The following is an 18,597-nucleotide window of genomic DNA, read 5'->3' as shown; positions in this document are numbered from 1 at the left end:
AAAACTTAATTACGCACTCCTCATACAAGTATTTCAATATATAAAATATGAAGTGCACAATTAGATATTCAACCCCGATTTTTACAAAGGTTTTTGTTTGTTTCAATTGATAATATATAATGAAATAAAAAATAATTTTCATACCAAATGAGACCATAGGTTCGTTATATTTGGCATAAGCCTACCTCATTGAACTTTACAATTTACTTCAACTCTTCGGCACATTGAGATGATACATCACGTGTCACTATATAAATGGTGGAATATGTGTTTAAAAAGTTAATAACTTAAAAAATAAAATTTCTCACCACTTACATAAAAACACGTTCTGTACTATTTATATTCCCGTCACAATAAAAAATTTCTCCAACTCTTCAAACCTAGAAGAAAAGAAACAAAATGATTGGTTTGTAACTCAAGTACATTTATTAACAATTTCTTTTTTATTAATTTTAAATTCAAATTTATAATACCCACAATTTTGAGTAAATACGATGTTGTAGAAAAAAAACCCTAAAAAGAGCTTTCATTTTTTCTCCCTCTGTTGGAACAAAGTGTCACGTGCCGCGTCCGTGTTGGGCTTGAGATGGGTTCTGTGAATGCGAATTTCGTGAGGTTTATAATGCTGATTTGATTCTCTGATCAGAAAGGATCGTCTTTCCGGCTCCCTGGACCGAGTCGACGAAGCTCGCTGTAAGTAATTTCTGACCCTTTTCTTTCATATTTACCCCACCATAGTAAAATCGGATTTCTCTGGTTAAATTGATTGCGGGAGTCAGTTCATCTGCTTTTAATTTCTGAGTTTTCTGTTTGGTTGCTGGGAAAGTGTGGGAAAAATGATGTAAATTTACTTCCTTTTATGTATTTCACTTCCCTTTTCTGGCTAATCGTATCTAAAGGAGCTCACTTTTGTTACAGCTTTTGTGGATTTCCATCCTCTATTTATTATCTGATAGATTTTCTTTTTCGCACTGTTGATTTCTGAAATTGTTTAATTGGATTGGTTATCGGAAAATCCGATTGTGTTTTGGAAAAATGATTCTTGAATTCACAATGTTGATGGGTTTTTATTGCACATCTCAAAGACTGATAAATTCACTTTTGGGGGACATGCCTAGCATTTTTCTCATGTGCTGATTTGAGCTGCAAGTTTTGACTGAGTTTGGTGTATGAGGGTTGGTCTGAATTGACGAGCGTTGAATCTGCGTATGCAATTTTTATACTAATTTAGGATGCTGAGCATTGTGGTGGTATGATGTGCATGATAAAATGTCCAAATTTATGATTTATGATTCTTTTGGTTCAGTATCATGATCAGTTACAAACAACTAAACAGCATAGTTAAATACATGCATGCTAATGGTTTGGTGTGATGGTAATGCATTTAGAGCTAGGGAATGGTGATCTCCGAACAAATTATGGCATTAGTTTTTTCCTTTCCCTGCACCTTTTACTCACTTTGTTTTCTGTCAATCTGTCTTTTTATACCACGCGAGAATAATCATATATTAGGTGGTGTGCTTGGTATCTATATAATTTGTACTCTCAATTTATGTTTACTATTCATTGTCTGGGTGAACAGGTCCATATTCTGTTGTCTGTGGTGATTCAGCACTTAATGCATATGTTTGTGAATTGATAATTCCATTATGCTGGCAATATTTGAGAATATAGGCTGGTCAAAAGGAAATACAGCTGATGAAGATAACACCATTTCTCGATCTCATTACCCAGTTGGCCTACACACCTCCTACCTGGGCAAGTCTAGCTTGTGGTGTCTTTGTACTCATCACTCTTTCCCTTTCAATTTATCTTGTATTTGAGCACCTTTCTGCATACAAAAATCCTGAGGTATTTATTCGCTAGTGACAAATTGTATTTACTATGCATGGTTCTATAGTAATGTTTCTCTGTTGCATTTTTCACATTTTGGGTTGTGTGAACCTTGCAGGAGCAAAAGTTTTTAATTGGTGTTGTACTCATGGTTCCGTGCTATGCAATAGAATCTGTAAGTTTTTATTTTGGTTTTTAAAATTTAATTTTGTTTGTATTTTTTAATTCAAGCCTCTCCTTGGGGTTATAGGTAGAACATATATTAATCTTAAATGTCTTTTAAATATATAGTTTTTTTAACGCACACTTATTTTAGACAATGGTTATTAGTGTAGATCATTAATAGTAAGTGTTAAATGGAGAGAGGGGAGGGAAAAGGTGGGGAAAGTAGTTCAGGAAAAGAGAGGGTGGGGGAAATTATGGTGTTTGCGTCGGCACATATGACATGTGTGCTTGTGGTTCCCAAGGAGAACCTTATGTGTAGTTTTTTGTTTATAAACTTTAATGTGCATGGTAAACCTTGAATTGAGATTTAACATACGAAGATGTTGAATTTGTCAATTTTATTTGTTTTTGTGTGGCTCACAAACATCCATGTTTCTTTAGTGCACATTGGGAAGATAATGAGTTGAATGTACATGTACCATTCATTAAGTTTCTGTTAATTTGTGAAGATTAAATTCTTGTATTAGATTTATAATTGATCATTGTTTATTACTATTGAAACTAGATGTACAGGTGTGCCTGTGTTACAAACAGAAAAGTACTCTTCCTTTGATCTTTGATATTTTTTTTTTCCAGATTCTAACTTGATGCTGTTTACAGTTAGTATCTTTCTTGAACCCTTCGATAAGCGTTTATTGCGAGATTCTACGGGATTGCTATGAATCCTTTGCCATGTATTGCTTTGGAAGGTACTTGGTTGCATGCTTGGGTATGTCCTTTTTAAGAACTTTAGCTTTAGCTAACATGCTCATTAAAATTCAAATTTGATGGGTTTGGAAATGTGATAATGCATTAAATGGTTCTTTGGATCTCAAACTTGAATTTCACAAAAAGCATTGTAAGTATATGTTCACGTGTAATACATGGTAATTGAGAATTCATCGACAATCAAGTACTGATTGTGGACAAGATTGCACTGTTGATGACAGGATTGGCCTGTTGGCTGCTATGCAATAGATGTTACTTGTCTGGTATTGCATACACATTCAGCTCTCTCTCTCTCTCTCTCTCTCTCTCTCTCTCTCTATACATGCACAAATTTCTGCATATGAGAATCTAACATCAGAACCAATGTTAAGGTTTTAAGTTTCCAGGGCCAATGCACAAATAAATAAATACCTATTCTGCACAATGGTAAGGTTTTGAAGTGTTTAGGACCAATCATATGACAATCATGTTGAATGATCAGATTTTCCATCTTTAACTTAGTGTATGTATGGTAATTTCAAATAATCCTTGTTTGGTGGGGTACATATATATCCAGGATTTTTTTTTCATTTACAGTTTGTAGTCCATTTGTTTTTAATAGATAAAGAAACTTCTTTACTTCCGTTGTTTATATTTATTCTGCTTTTGACATTTTTCTTTTATATATGTTTTCCTCCTTGTAAGGTGGGGAAGAGAGGACTATTGAGTTTATGGAAAGGGAAGGACGTTCAAGTTCTAAGACTCCCCTATTAGAACACAGTTCTGAAAGGGGAACCGTTAAGCATCCTTTTCCAGTGAACTATATCTTGAAACCATGGAAACTTGGTCAATGGTTTTACCAAGTTGTCAAATTCGGAATTGTTCAGTATGTATGTTTACCATCACTTTGAGAAAGTTTATTTTTTTACCTGGCCGTTGTTTCTTGTTCTCAAATACCATTCCCCTTTATAACATAAATTCACTTTTTATTCTTGGACAGATGTTAATTAAGTCTCTCAGTGCTATTGTAGCAGTTATCCTTGAAGCTTTTGATGTATATTGCGAAGGTGACTTTAAATGGGGATGTGGGTAAGAGAATCTCAAATGATTATAGGAAAAGCATTTGTAATTTGAAATTATGATGTAATATATTTGATAGGATAAGTTTTTTTTTTTTTTTTGCCTCCTTAAGAAGCTCTTTAAACTATCACTTCTTGAATTTCACATGGAACTCTTGCTTGTTACTCGTACTGATTATGTTCATACACATGTGAAGTTGCTCCTTGGGGACTTGTAAGTTTTGGTTATAGTTGTATACCTAGAAATGAATCTTCAGGAATCCTGCATTTCGAAATAACCTCTAAAATCTTGCTAAACTCACTGTGGATGGTGGCTAACATATTTTAGCTCATTTCTTTGGCCTGTTACTGTGTGGACGGGTTTGTCAATTGATAGGGACGCAAAATGGTCATGTCATCCTGCTTTAGTTCTTTAAATTATGTATTTCAAAAACAAGCAGGAGAGACCTGTCAAGACCTCAGTTTCCGTAGCCATAGCCTTTTTCTTAGAACCTTTGACTTATGCTATGGTATCATAGCTTGTTGGATTTCACCAATTACTTTCTCAAATAAGAATGCCTTCTGTTTTAAGTGCTTTTGATATTTTGACTTGCCAATTTTCCTTCTATTTAGTTGATGCCCTACGTATCTCATTGTCCTACAAAAGAATTGTAAAAATATTACTTAAGGACGTTTAACTCATAAAGGACTCTCATGGTCATAATTTTCTTGTGCTTGCAGGTATCCTTATATTGCAGTGGTTCTAAATTTTAGTCAGTCATGGGCTTTGTACTGTCTCGTTCAGTTTTACACTGTTACAAAAGATGAACTAGCTCGCATAAAACCATTAGCCAAGTTTTTGACATTTAAATCAATTGTGTTTTTGACATGGTGGCAAGGTGTGGCAATTGCTCTTCTCTATGCCTTGGGTTTGTTCAAAAGCCCTATAGCTCAAGGATTGCAGTTTAAGTCAAGTGTTCAAGACTTCATCATTTGTATAGAGGTAGAACATTTCATTGGGTAACACAGTTTCTTATTGTGACTTTTCAATTGACATTTTGAATCGTAGTGTTTTGAATGATAGTTTATTCCTACTTGAACTGTATGAGTTGATGGTCTTGAGAGATAATTACTCCTCGTCTGAAGGTGTTGGTGGAAATTTATTTGTACATCTAGGAAGGGTTTGTCAGTCGATAAAATCAAAATCATGACTAATAGTTTTTTTCTCCTCCAGTTTTCATTTTATTCTGCTACTAGTATTCTGTATACTTTGTCTTGCATTTCTCAATAATGTTAAATTGGTTACATGACAAAAGATTTTTTCAGTTTACCATCTTTATGCAACATATTTAGTTTGACAGTTCTGCGTTTTCACCCTCTACAGATGGGCATTGCCTCTGTTGTTCACCTATATGTGTTTCCTGCCAAACCTTACGAAATGATGGGAGATCGTTTTCCTGGAACTGTCTCAGTTCTTGGAGACTATGTATCGGCTGACTGTCCTTTGGATCCGGAGGAGGTTAGGGACAGTGAACGCCCCACAAAGTTACGCCTTCCCACTCCTGACATTGATGTCAAGAGCGGCATGACCATCAGAGAAAGTGTTCGAGATGTTTTCATTGGTGGCGGGGAATATGTAAGTATCTTTTTATTTGTACAGTACGATCATGAATTGATCTAAGAATATGGAACTAGTAATCCCTGATGAAAAAAAAAAGGGGAAAATAGCTCCTGTGGAAAGGGTTATTTAGAAATGTATTAAAACAACGACAGTGTTACACCTTGGTACAGCCAATAAGATTTGTAGATTGCTGTTGATATTGGATGTCTGTGCTGTAAGACACTGAAAACATGTGTAAATTGCGAAGGCTGCTAATTGATGTCTGTGGTTAGGTGGTAAATGTTTGTGGAAAAGAACGGATACAAATATTTCGGATTGAAAAATGTTCCTTTATTCTCTTATACATTTCGCCAACCATCTGTTGAACTGAAAGAAAGTCGTATCTACATGAAACCAGTTGATTGTGGGTCATGGTGTATGATTCTTCAGTTTTGAGTTCTGAATCTGCTCTTTGCCTCAAATACAGATTGTGCAAGATGTGAAGTTCACAGTTACACAGGCAGTAGAGCCAGTGGAAAAGGGGTTCACCAGGTTCAATGAGAAGCTACACAAGATCTCCGAAAACATTAAGAAACATGACAAGGAGAAACGAAAGACAAGGGATGACAGTTGTATATCCACATCACCTACACGGAAGGTGATTCGTGGGATAGATGACCCTCTCTTGAACGGAAGCATGAGTGACAGTGGGGTTGCAAGGGCAAATAGGCATCGCCGCAAATCTGGATATACCAGTGCAGAAAGCGGTGGAGAGAGTGGTAGTGATCAGAGTTATGGTGGGTTTCAGGTCAGAGGCCGTAGGTGGGTAACCAAAGATTGAGGAAGGATCATGGAAATTGTCTCATGGGATGCTGTGGCCTGTGGGTTTTCTCCATTGTTGTTTGCTTGTCGATATTTTCATCTGAAGCTGTTGCCTTTTTTGTTCTTTGTAATTCATAGAGGATGGCAACAACTGTCGCCTCGGGGCTTCTTTTTTGTTAGGGGCGCAAAAAAAATGTAAATGGCATCGAAGTTAGAGGAAATGTCTTGTTAGGGTATATGTAATTTACACATTTACGTCGAGGACGGTAATTGTAACAGCTGAAATTAAAATTCAACTTTTTGTTAGAGAAGGTGACTCAATCTCCTTCCACTCTTTTCCAAGCGTTGGCGATCCAACGATGTGCAGGAGCTGGTTCAGTCCAAGTTTATGATAGCTACAGAGATGGTGAATTATTTCTTAACGAGTTTCGTTTCTTATTCGGTAGTTTGAACGAGGGAAGGGCTGAGCAGCAAACGCAAAGAGAACTAAAAAATCGACTTTTGCTATCCAAAAAATGGTCAATCAAGGCAAAGCCACCGTGCTGAGTTGTGCATATACTTAATCCTTTTCAATTACAACCAACACTATCCATAATCTTAGTTTTTGACAAATTACAAACGAAAGATGAAAGTTTCTTCGCAGATAATACTTATATCACTGCCCGGAGCTCTGCTGTAAGCAGTAGAAAACTTCCGGTGCTGTGATAAGATGGGAGGAGTTCGAACTGCTTGAATTCTTGATGACAGGTCAGTGTAACTGGATCCCGCGTTTAGCTTGGCAGCATTGAGTATCGTCTGCAAGATTTGTAGGGTATCGCCGTGACTAACGACTAAGATCGTGCACCTGTAGATTGAACGAACATATGTAACAGACAAAGTCACACAGATATAATACGCAGGCAAGAAAAGGTATGACTTAATTTAACCTAATGGCAGTTAAAAGAGGAAAGCCGTGGCACAGCTGGATAGACCGACGGTCTTGTACAATAACAGAGAAAATCGCTAACTGAGAAACCGCACTTGAAAAATAATCTATCAAGAACTGCAAACAAACTGAGTAATTACAGTTACAAGTTTTTCATCCTTAATTCTAAAATTCTTAAACGCGGACGGCTGTTTCTATTTTCTTTTAAGTAGAAATTATTCAGAAATAGGCTTTTTAAGTTCCACAGCAACAACTACACGTTTTCTTTCATGTCTCTGCAATGCCAATGTGCCTGATCATATGCAATGTCAAACATAAGAATAAGATGTTTCTAGAAATTAAGATAGAAGTATTGCAAACATGACTACAATGTTAGAATACCAAACGCGTATTTATACACTTACCCTTGAAATTGTGACTCCATAGTTTCCATTGCTTCTGCAAGTCTGCACGCAACATCATCAACACTCTCTCCTCCCTCTGCCGGTCTCATGAGTGGATCTTTCTCATCAAGAGCCCATATGTCGTGATACTACTAGCAAAAGGGAAAACAGAATTACGACAGCCTCAGCATCAGCAACAGACGATTATAAGTTAGCACCACCTATAAACCCGACAATATAGACAAAGCCTTTAATCTGCCACATTAATCAGTGAAAAAAAAAACCACACCAACACCAGTGGACTTACTTTGTCATGTGACAAAAGCTCATACGAAGGACCAAAGAAGCGTTCACGAAGATTTTCCATTACCTGTCCAGAAAAAGCAACCAGGGGAAAAGATCACTGGTTTGAAATCTAAATTAGCATAATCGATCAACCAAGCTTATCTCAATCAGAAATCAACCAAGATACCGTTCTTTTGGTCGATTTTCAGGGACTATCTTACCTTGCATTGAGCCCCCTCAAATGGAATGTTCAAGACAGATGCAACAACTTGAGCAGTCTGACTTGTTCTTGAAAACGGAGAGTAGCAAATCCGAACATTATCAAGTGGTACGTTGTTTTCCTCAAGTACCTGCACATTACAAACTACTCAAGCTCCCATTTCTTCGTTTCCATAGACATTCCAGTTTTCGGTTAAATCTTCCAGCCTACCAGTTTTCAAACTCTAATTCACATTTCCTAATCATTCAATAATTTTGCGCACTAACAAGATTCAAACTTTTCGAATGTGAACTAAATTGCACTCAAAATAAACCAAAAAAGTTCAAATCTTAAAACAGAAAGTAATACCTTTTGGAATGATTGTCCAGCTGATTGTGCCTGACTTACACCTTCTGGCGCCAATTGATATTCTGGGCGGGTACCATTTTCCTGTGTCGAATTCAAAATACTCAAAATTTGCAGGGCCAAACAAGTAATTAAGGAAAATTGAGGGGGGAAAGAGAAAAAAATAACCATGGAAGAAACAATGATGCCTCTCTGGTTCGGAATGCTCTTCCCGTGCCTCAGCACCCAGTATCTGTTCCTCAGAAACTCCGCCATCTCTACACCGCCCCCCGCCACCGCACTCCTCTCCTTCCCTCTTCACACACCCTCCACGTACGGTATGTGATTTTATTGCTAGGCTTCAATGAGATCACATTGGTTAAGACTCCGTGGTCAACCAATGAAATAACTACATCTGTATTTATATGACGTGGCGAATTCCTATTAGCTAGAGTACAATTCTTAGCCTTGAAACGGCTGTAGACGAATAGCCATCTTTTTACATCACCGGCACCCTCAAATTTGCAGGGATGTTTGGGAAATTCATAAAATTTGAAGCGAACCAAAAGTTGCCTGAGTGAGTCTGTGAGTCTTTGCTTCGCCGGAGAACGTAGATTTCACGGTCATGGCGCTCAATCTGCGGCAGAGGCAAACAGGTGATTTATCTTTTGACCGTTTTAGTTTCTCTCTAGATCTCTGTGTATCAACCAAACCAAGGAAGCAAAAATTGAAAATATTGGATTAAATCGAGAACCCATCTAGCTAATATAGAAAACCCAGATGAATTTTCACCGGAATTACAATTGGAATGGATGAAATGTGTGTATTTTATCAGGGTTTTGTTTGTTGAGCTTGATCTGTGATTTTGGTTTGAGAACTGTGACTAAATTCATTTGCTTTGCTTGAATTGAGCTTGCTTAAATTTGAATAATTTTTCTGGGATTTGTGTAAATTATTGATTTTGACCTGTGATTTCTGTATTCAGAATGTATTACCCGTATGCTGAATCTGAACCAACCCGTTAATGCAACCGGTATGGCCAACGAGGAGGTCTACAAGATCTTGATCTATGATAAGTTTTGTCAAAACATTCTCTCCCCATTGATCCATGTCAAGGACCTCCGTAAGCACGGCGTGACCCTGTACTTCCTGATTGACAAGGACCGAAAACCTGTTCATGATGTGCCTGCGGTCTACTTTGTCCAGCCCAGCCATTCCAACATTCAGAGGATCATTGCTGACACCTCCAACTCGCTGTATGATAGCTTCCATTTGAACTTCTCATCCTTGATTCCTCGACCTCTGCTTGAGGACCTGGCATCTGGGACTTTGAATTCAGATTCGATTCATCGGATTTCGAAGGTGCATGATCAGTATTTGGAGTTTGTGACACTGGAAGATAATTTGTTCTCATTGGCACAGAAGAACAGTTATGTTCAGTTAAACGATCCCAAGGCAGGAGACCGTGAGATTGAGGAGATTATTGAAAAGATAGTTGGTGGCTTGTTCTGTGTTTTGGCTACGCTTGCTGTTGTGCCAATTATCAGGTGCCCTTGCGGTGGACCAGCTGAGATGGTAGCATCAGCGTTGGATCAGAGACTTCGTGACCACTTGTTGTCAAAGAACAATCTGTTTACGGAAGGTGGAAATTTTGTGAGCTCTTTCCAGCGCCCCATATTGTGTATATTTGATCGTAATTTTGAGTTATCTGTGGGAATACAGCATGATTTTAGGTACCGACCCTTGGTGCATGATATTCTTGGATTGAAGCTTAATAGGTTGAATGTTCAAGGTGAAAAGGGTGGGATGAAGTCATATGAGTTAGATAGCTCAGATCCCTTTTGGGTAGCAAATGGGTCTCTAGAATTTCCAGAAGTAGCGGTAGAGATTGAGACCCAATTGAATAAGTATAAGAGGGATGTTGATGAGGTCAACAGACGGACTGGCGGGAATGATGGAGCTGAGTTTGATGGAACAGACATGATTGGGAATACAAAACATTTGATGAGTGCAGTGAACTCATTGCCAGAGTTGACCGCACGGAAGCAGGTGATTGATAAGCACACCAACATTGCAACTGTGTTGTTGAGTGAGATCAAAGAGAGATTGCTTGATTCTTTTGCCAAAAAGGAGTATGACATGATGGTTAGAGGAGGCATTGATCGAAGTGAGCTTTTAGGTGTGCTTAGAGGGAAGGGGAGTAAGATGGATAAGCTGCGGTTTTCTATCATGTATCTTATTTCTTCTGAAGCCATTAATCAACAGGAAGTGGAAGCAGTGGAAGCAGCCCTCAGGGAATCTGAGGTTGATACCAGTGCATTTCAGTATGTGAAGAAGATCAAGGCACTGAATGTCTCACTGGCATCAGCAAATTCTGCTAGCAGAAGCAACATAGTCGATTGGGCAGAGAAACTCTATGGGCAATCAATAAGCGCTGTGACAGCAGGTGTGAAAAATCTTTTGTCCAATGATAGGCAGCTAGCACTGACAAGAACAGTGGAGGCCTTGGTGGAGGGGAGGCCGAATCCAGAAATTGATTCCTACCTTGTTTTTGATCCTCGTGCTCCAAAGTCAAGCTCAGGAATGGGTAGCAGCCATTTAAAAGGACCTTTCAAGGAAGCTATCGTCTTCATGATTGGTGGTGGTAATTATGTGGAGTATGGGAGCCTACAAGAGCTTGCGCAGCGTCAGCAGCCTGTCAAGCATGTTATATATGGAACAACAGAAATACTCACAGGACAGGAGTTTGTGGAGCAGCTTGCAGTATTGGGGCAAAAGATGGGATTGGGTGGTGCTCCTCCTCCTCCACATGCTTCAACTCATTGATGCGTAAATCCTGCAGTTTAGTTGTTATTTACACTTGAAAGAAGACGATATTGAGAAGCTAAGAAATCATGTGGACGAATCTGTATAATTTTGTTGCATGTTTTTGGTCGAGTAATACAAGGACTGCTATGCTCTGTGGTTCCGTATGAGATTAGTCAAAACTTTCTGCCAGGATCAAGAAGAAACCGGTTTTATGTTTTGTTACAGGCAGAAGTTTTCAGAATCACATAAGTTTTGTATTTCATTGAGGTGTAAGTTGTATGGTTGGAAACTTGGAAAAAAGTTCACTGATGTTACCTTTCATTGATGTTTCTGTAATAGCTCAACTTTGAAATATGATATGTTAATTTCTTCCAAAGATTGGTTTGATTTTTAACGAGAGATGTGAAGTAACATTGGACTGTGTTTGCCTGACTGTTGGACGGATTGGATTGGAACCAAGTGTTTCAAATCTAATCCAAAGTTTTCGCGAATCAGAATTGCATTTCAATTTCAACCAAAAATTTTCGGAATGTCAATATTCAGTTGAGTTCTTGAAACAAAATATTTCAAAATTCTTTTAAAAAATAACTATGAATTTTTCAGTTTTTGTTCATCTTTTTTTACTGAAAACTCGTTTAATACTACTTTTAGCTTAAAAAGAAAGAAAAAATTAAAAGAGAAAACTAATTTCTTGAATTTTCAATTTTGAGTTTTTCTTTTTTTTATTTTATAAAAACTGAAATCTGAAACTACTTACCAAACGGGTTATCAATTTAAAAAAAAGTAAAAAGTAAAAACTAAAAGTGAATGGTTGTCAAACGGCCTTGTAAAGAAAATTATACAACCATAGCAGACGATATACAATTAGGGAAAGAGTTAGGGGTGAGTTCAAAAAGCCGAAAATTGAAGGAAAAAAAAAAGAAAAAAAAAAAAAAAAAGGGGAACGGAAAAAGAAAAAACCAAACTGAACCAAACATTATTGGTTCGGTTTCGGTTTCGGAGGTTTGGAAACAGAACCAAACAGAACCGAATCCGTTTACACTTTATGAATGTATGCCCATGATATTTCTTTTGTGAAACTTTGTTGCTAAATTTGAAACTAAGCCTAGGGCTTTTTCAAGGAGCATACTTGGTTCAATTAGGAATGATTGATCATTGGTTATAGAGGAAAGTTTTGGAACTTGGAAGAACTTCTCCATTTGTTTGCTTTTTGAATGGATACGGTGATCATTTTTCTGTGCAATTGAGGTTATTGATAAAATAAGATTGGTTTATATGTTCTTCTATTCGTACACTACCTTCCCACTTTCCACTTTCCCCGTTTCTTATTATTAGTATACCAATGCAAATCTCTTTTCTAAATTCCATATTAAAAAAAAGATCAAGTTTTATAAAATAAATAAAAACCAAAACTGTAACGAAACTGAATTGAACAAAACAAAACCGAAAAAAATCAAAGTTTCGGTTTGGTTTCAGTTTTGGCAAAAAACTGAACCGAATGAAACTGAACCCACCCTAAAAAGAACTAGTGGAGTCTTGTTTTAAAGAATTATTTCAACATGGACTTGGTCAGTCTAGGTAGTTCAAGCTTAAAGCTTAATGTGTTTGATATACCAAAATTCTCGGAATAATTTGATTTTGTTCCAAAAAATTTTGCAACCCACAAATTTACATGCCATATGCATAATCACTTTAATTTTTTTTATTTAAATTAAACAGAAACAGTACCTAACAAAAACTGATCGCATGATATATGAAGAAGCGGACACGATTTCCGAATTTTCAAGATCTTCACAAAAAGAATCCAAAGAGAATCTGTTGAGTATTGGGGCCAGTGCTCGAAAGTGAAAAAATATTAAACGTACTATACTTCCATGTGTTTAATGTACGCTCACCGATCATTGTAAGTGCCATATACCCTCTCAAATAAGTGAATAGAAATTGGTATGCGGTAAGACGCAAGCTTCAATTGTAACTCCTTAATTATCTTAGTTAAAAAAAAAAAAAAAAAACTCCTTAATTATCTTAGTTTGTTGCATCTATTGTGTCGGTCTATTTGATAAATATTTTACGCTTGACGCGACTTAAATCATATTTGCGATTGTGAAGGTTGATTAAGATTATCAAAGAATAGTGAACATGTGAAAAGTTAAAAAGATTGACATTACGTGAACTAAAAGGACATGATTGATTGTAGGCATGGAATGAGGATCCTCGTCAGATCCTTTTTGTGGGGATCTAATGATGAATCAATTGTATTTGTTTATCATATATCGTACAATCAGTTTTTGTTAATTATTATTTATATTCAATTTTAAATTTTAAATTCAAAATGATTTCTAACCACATGATGTACTATGAACAGACTTAATTGATTGATCATTCGGATCCCATAAAAAGGATCCGGAGAGGATCCTATTCCGTAGGCATGAATAAGAATATAGGAGGGTGAAGAGAAGGATGTGGAAAAAATGCATGTAAAATGTAAAATGATACGTGAAAGTAAGAGATTTTAGATTTAAATCTCATAGAAGTAAGTTTGATATTATTTATGATTTAGTTTTTAATCATTGCATCAATAAAAAAGAGTCGGTTAGTATTCAATTGTTAATATTCCTCCACTCTGAACCACTTAGTATTATGTCTAGTGATATTCTCATTCACTTGTACCTAAGAGGTCTTAGGTTCGAATTTTGCCAAAAACGAAGTTGAACCCCATTATTATAACAAACTTATTATAAAGCTTAGCCTACTCCTTCCATATTTAATGTAGATAATATCGTTTATTTGGTTCAATAATTCGGCTAAAGTCTTTCAAATTTTCACAAAGAAGGTCACTACACTAGTGAGGACTAAATGACTTTCAATAAAAGATTCAATTTAAAAATTGAGAAAAGTACTATTAAACAAATTTGGGTTAAAATCTGGAGAATACAGATTTTTGACACACTTAGCGGAACTCATTTTGTAATGCTAAAATGTGTGTCAAAATGCGTGTGCTTACAAATAAACCCAACAAATTTAGGCATATACCCTAAAATGGAGCACTGAAATTATTAGGACAATTTGACAACAGAATTAGGTCTGTTAGAACCAATCAAAAGTTAAGTATATATTATACAACAATTTGCACAGTTTTATTTCGAACGGAAAAACTCAACAACAATTAAACATAAACACTTAGTGTAATTATATATAAAATCACAAATCACTGACTTTTTCTTTGACGATAGAGGCTTGCAGAAGCAATCTCCTAAGACAGAAATTCGTCTCTACACCAGTGCAGCAGTTCAATGGACATCTATCTTGCAGGATACAACTATCTAATCCAAGTTCTTGCACTTGAACTTGGATTCTTGGCGAATTGGTTGTGTGTGGTTCTGTGAAATATGGAGGGAAGGGAAACGAAATTCATTACTTTGTTTCTGATTTTATTGCCATATATATAATGGCATAATTTGAACAAACACAACCGGTCATGCTTATCAGTTTTTTAAAAAGAAAAACCGAATGCAACTGTTTAAAAAAAAAAAAAACTGAATGCAACTGTCTAAGGCCTAAGGTCCATGGTTTTGACCCAATTCAATTCAAACTATAAGTGAGTGAACTCACTACTCACTTATAACGAGTTGTTGTAAAAGGTGTATAGACGACGTGGGACCGGCAGTCCCACATAACACAGGTTTCCACCAAGGTATACCCAGAAACGCGAATTGGAACGTGGAATTATTGTAAAAAAGTCCTCCAACTTTCTCATATTTTCTAATTCCCCTCGCTAGTCAATCACCCGCTCAACTTCAACTCCTCTGCAACAAATAGTCGACCCTTCGCAAATCCGACAACCTCCTCCCTCCAAAAAAACCCAAAACCCTAACACTCAGCCATGGCCCGTCGGACCCTCCCGATCCTAAAAAACCTCACCCACCGCCCCACGCCCTCACACTTCCTTCCCAAACCCGACCCGAACACCCGATCCGTCACCTACATGCCCCGACCCGGAGACGGTGCCCCGCGGCCCGTAACCCTGATCCCTGGCGACGGAATCGGCCCGCTTGTCACCAACGCCGTCGAGCAAGTCATGGAAGCGATGCACGCTCCCGTGTACTTCGAGCGATACGACGTCCACGGCGACCTGAAGCGGGTCCCGCGGAGGTGATCGAGTCGATCCGGAAAAACAAGGTGTGCTTGAAGGGCGGCCTGAAGACTCCGATGGGCGGCGGAGTGAGCTCGCTAAACGTCCAGCTGAGAAAAGAGCTCGACCTGTACGCGTCGCTAGTCAACTGCTTCAACCTCCCCGGCCTACCCACCCGCCATGAGAACGTGGACATTGTCGTAATTAGAGAGAACACCGAGGGTGAATATGCCGGGCTTGAGCACGAGGTCGTCCCCGGCGTCGTCGAAAGCCTCAAGGTAATCAAAAACTCAAATCCAATCTTTTTTGCTCTGCAATTTTGTGAGAAATCGGGAATTGATTGTGATTGTGTTAGGTGATCACAAAGTTCTGCTCGGAGCGAATCGCCAAGTACGCTTTCGAGTACGCGTATTTGAACAACAGGAAGAAGGTGACTGCTGTGCACAAAGCCAACATTATGAAGCTAGCTGATGGGTTGTTCTTGGAGTCATGCAGAGAGGTTGCTAAAAAGTACCCAAGTATTAACTACAATGAGATCATTGTGGACAATTGCTGTATGCAACTCGTTTCGAAGCCGGAGCAATTTGATGTGATGGTAATGTGCCTTCAGCTCAAAATCTGTTTTGTGAATCTGGTTTTTATATGTGGATGTGTTCATGGCATGGTTAAAGTTTTTCTCTTTGTTAATCTTTGACTAAGTTTGGATAATTTGGTTAAATTATGGACTTGGTCTGACGTGGGTTACTAGGATTTTGTTTGGCAGATGTGTTTGCCTGGTGATTAGGAGTTTGTTTAGCAACAAATTTTGTCCTCTCTCTCTCTCTCATATTTAAGAGCTTGGAGTAACTAATAAGAAGTTAGTTAAAAACTGCATTGGAATAACTTGCTGCCTAGAGGGGGGCGGCTGCCAAGTAATTTAATTTTCATCAATTTTAAGCAAAGTTCAGGTTTCGTGGATTGATGAACTGCGTGTTTTTAACTAGGAATTCCAGGAAAATACTTCGTTGACTCCATTTGACTGGATGGAATTTTGATGAATTTGCAACTATTCTATTATTATGAAATACATTTTATTTTTTATTTTTTTTAACATTAGTGGTGTGTCTTTTAAATTTTTTTTGGCTGTTGAAATGGTGCCAATGTGAAAAGTTTCAAGCTTTTGGGGTTTCTATGATCTGAATTGTGAATATGATTTGAATTGCGAACCATTTCTAATGTTTGTTAGGCAAGAAACGGTGGTTTTGTTCTAATCTTCTTATATGCTTCAGGTTTGGTTTGATCCATAATACAGACGGTGGATATAAGTTTATGAAATATATTAGGTACTCGTGACATGTGGAGAATCTTGCATAGGCTCATATGCCAACTGATGATGCAAAATTTAGACGTTCTCTATTACTATTAGTTTTGGACTGAAGAAAAGGGAAAGAGTAGCTCTTGTAGGTATTTTGCTATTGTGATGACCTATGAAAACTTAGAAGAGTAATTGGAAAAGGTTTGAGAGTATAAAACCCGTGAGTCACATCAAAACATTGAGTGAGCTGTTAGAGTTTGATGTCTCTGTGATGTTCATGTGGTTGTTGAGAAGTAAGCATAGAAAGATAGTAATGCTCTATTTAAAGCAGGGAAAAAAGAACAATCCGGATGCACTCAAGTGAAATATTAAGCATGGATTCATAAGTCGAATACAACACAAATAGTCCGATAGTGTGTTCATCTACCTTGTTTTCCAATGTGAAATTCCTGGTTCTGCTGTTTTAACTTGGGATCAACATCTTGTTCCTCGTGTTTCTAATGGGTTTGCTTCTTGTCTCATATGTTGATCATGAACTCAGATTTTTCTGTTCTTTGGGAGTTCGTGGGGGAGGGTAAATTGAATCTAGGATTTGGTGTTTACCCATCATCCGGTTTTGAAATGGGAAAATATTCTTTCCACAAAATGGTAAAACTGTGTCCATGTGGCACTTCCCAGACCCCACACTGGCAAAAGGCTTTGTGTGTTAGGTCATCTTGCATTTGAGAATAACTTATTGGTCTGGGCCCAACTCTGAGCTTTGGATGTTTCATGCTTGCTCTTCATTTTAGCCAAAAGACCTGTCTACGTCGTTGAGCTAAAACTAAGTTGTCTATTGAAAATTTAAAATAGATGTTTGCATAGTTTCGAACTTCACAGTTGGTTATATGTGCTACTCTTTTCCTGTGCCATTTACAGAGGTTGTTTCATGTCTTGCAGGTCACTCCCAATCTTTATGGAAATCTAGTGGCAAATACAGCAGCTGGTATTGCTGGAGGCACTGGTGTCATGCCAGGAGGTAGAAGTCCTTATTAATAAATTTAATTGATTAAATTATTCTGCGAGTCGTTGCAAATCCTTTACCCTTTTTAAAGTTGTTTTTGTTAACTCCATCATGATATATCTACTCCACCCGTCCATAGAAGAAAGATCATTTGCTTCAAGCGCTGATCACCACTTATAATTTATCTTGTTCTTGTAGTCGGTCTCTTCTAAACTCTGCCTCCTTGTCTCTTTGGGGTTACTACAGGAAATGTGGGTGCTGATCACGCTGTTTTTGAGCAAGGTGCTTCAGCAGGAAATGTCGGAAACGAAAAGTTATGGGAGCAAAAGAAGGCCAATCCAGTGGCTTTGCTTCTGTCATCAGCAATGATGTTGAGGCATCTCCAGTTTCCTTCATTTGCTGATCGACTTGAAACAGCGGTGAAACGTGTAATCTCAGAAGGCAAGTACCGGACAAAAGATCTCGGTGGAGTCAGCAGCACTCAAGAGGTTGTTGATGCCGTTGTTGCTAACCTGGACTGATTGACGGGGAACATGTCCATTGCCTCACATAGTCACGTTTATAATTGTTTTTTTTTTTCTTCTACATTGTTGGTAGGTTATCCTACATCTGTCGAAATGCAATATTTCTTTTTTCCCTATTCGGGAATAATCGGAATTGATCCCAACAGCATTCAGTAATAAAGAAGTTTTGATTTGATGAAACCTTGCTTTGCTTTTTCTTCCCAGAATTCATATGTAAGCTCATATATTGTCAAATAAAATTTGTCCAGCTTGTTATGTGGTCTGAGATTGGGTTATGTGTAGTACATCTATCATTGACCTGGGACGGTGTCATTAACATCAGACAGAATTCTACGGTAAGGCCAACGCCAAACGATGGAAACGAAACCGAAGAAGCTAACAGACAGATGAGAAGCTCTCTCACTTCTTTTCGATGACTAGGAGGCGTTTGAATTCACTTTGTTTTCAAACCAGGACATCCCTTCTTTGGTTAGA

General features: G+C 37.7%; 4 protein-coding genes across 9 annotated transcripts; 3 read left to right on the top strand and 1 right to left on the bottom strand.

The window, feature by feature from the left end:
* Positions 1-537: 537 nt before the first annotated feature.
* LOC103937696 (protein LAZ1) lies at positions 538-6,531 on the top strand. 6 transcript variants are annotated; one of them, XM_048574153.1, is made up of 9 exons: positions 538-693; positions 1,583-1,758; positions 1,952-2,008; positions 2,659-2,767; positions 3,451-3,635; positions 3,746-3,834; positions 4,545-4,806; positions 5,188-5,439; positions 5,891-6,531. In XM_048574153.1, the coding sequence occupies exons 2-9, from the start codon at positions 1,699-1,701 to the stop codon at positions 6,242-6,244; spliced, it is 1,368 nt and encodes a 455-aa protein (XP_048430110.1). In that variant the 5' UTR covers positions 538-693; positions 1,583-1,698; the 3' UTR covers positions 6,245-6,531. The 6 variants fall into 6 exon arrangements, with proteins under 6 accessions (XP_048430110.1, XP_048430109.1, XP_048430111.1 ...); XM_048574152.1 differs by having other exon boundaries at positions 1,583-1,851; XM_048574154.1 differs by lacking the exon at positions 2,659-2,767.
* A 210-nt stretch (positions 6,532-6,741) lies between these two features.
* Positions 6,742-8,710, bottom strand: LOC103937695. The gene is given in 7 exon segments (XM_009347636.3): positions 6,742-6,908; positions 6,910-7,069; positions 7,555-7,682; positions 7,841-7,903; positions 8,040-8,168; positions 8,387-8,467; positions 8,552-8,710. Coding segments are annotated over 7 exon segments (681 nt in total). The 5' UTR covers positions 8,639-8,710; the 3' UTR covers positions 6,742-6,875.
* A 146-nt stretch (positions 8,711-8,856) lies between these two features.
* On the top strand, positions 8,857-11,564 carry LOC103937694 (SEC1 family transport protein SLY1). Its single transcript, XM_009347635.3, has 2 exons — positions 8,857-9,018; positions 9,348-11,564. Exons 1-2 carry the CDS (start codon positions 8,988-8,990, stop codon positions 11,186-11,188), a joined length of 1,872 nt encoding a protein of 623 aa, XP_009345910.2. The 5' UTR covers positions 8,857-8,987; the 3' UTR covers positions 11,189-11,564.
* A 3,289-nt stretch (positions 11,565-14,853) lies between these two features.
* Positions 14,854-18,303, top strand: LOC103962419 (isocitrate dehydrogenase [NAD] regulatory subunit 1, mitochondrial). Its single transcript, XM_009375115.3, is given in 5 exon segments — positions 14,854-15,315; positions 15,318-15,580; positions 15,658-15,897; positions 17,536-17,614; positions 17,846-18,303. Coding segments are annotated over 5 exon segments (1,119 nt in total). The 5' UTR covers positions 14,854-15,053; the 3' UTR covers positions 18,121-18,303.
* Positions 18,304-18,597: the final 294 nt, after the last annotated feature.

This window comes from the organism of the source record quoted next, unplaced genomic scaffold (assembly GCF_019419815.1).
Source record: "Pyrus x bretschneideri cultivar Hongxiangsu unplaced genomic scaffold, Pyrus_bretschneideri_v1 Contig7, whole genome shotgun sequence".
In the NCBI taxonomy this organism is placed as follows: Eukaryota; Viridiplantae; Streptophyta; class Magnoliopsida; order Rosales; family Rosaceae; genus Pyrus; species Pyrus x bretschneideri.
Note: the sequence above shows the minus strand (reverse complement) of the source record. Positions and strands in the feature narration are given on the sequence as shown.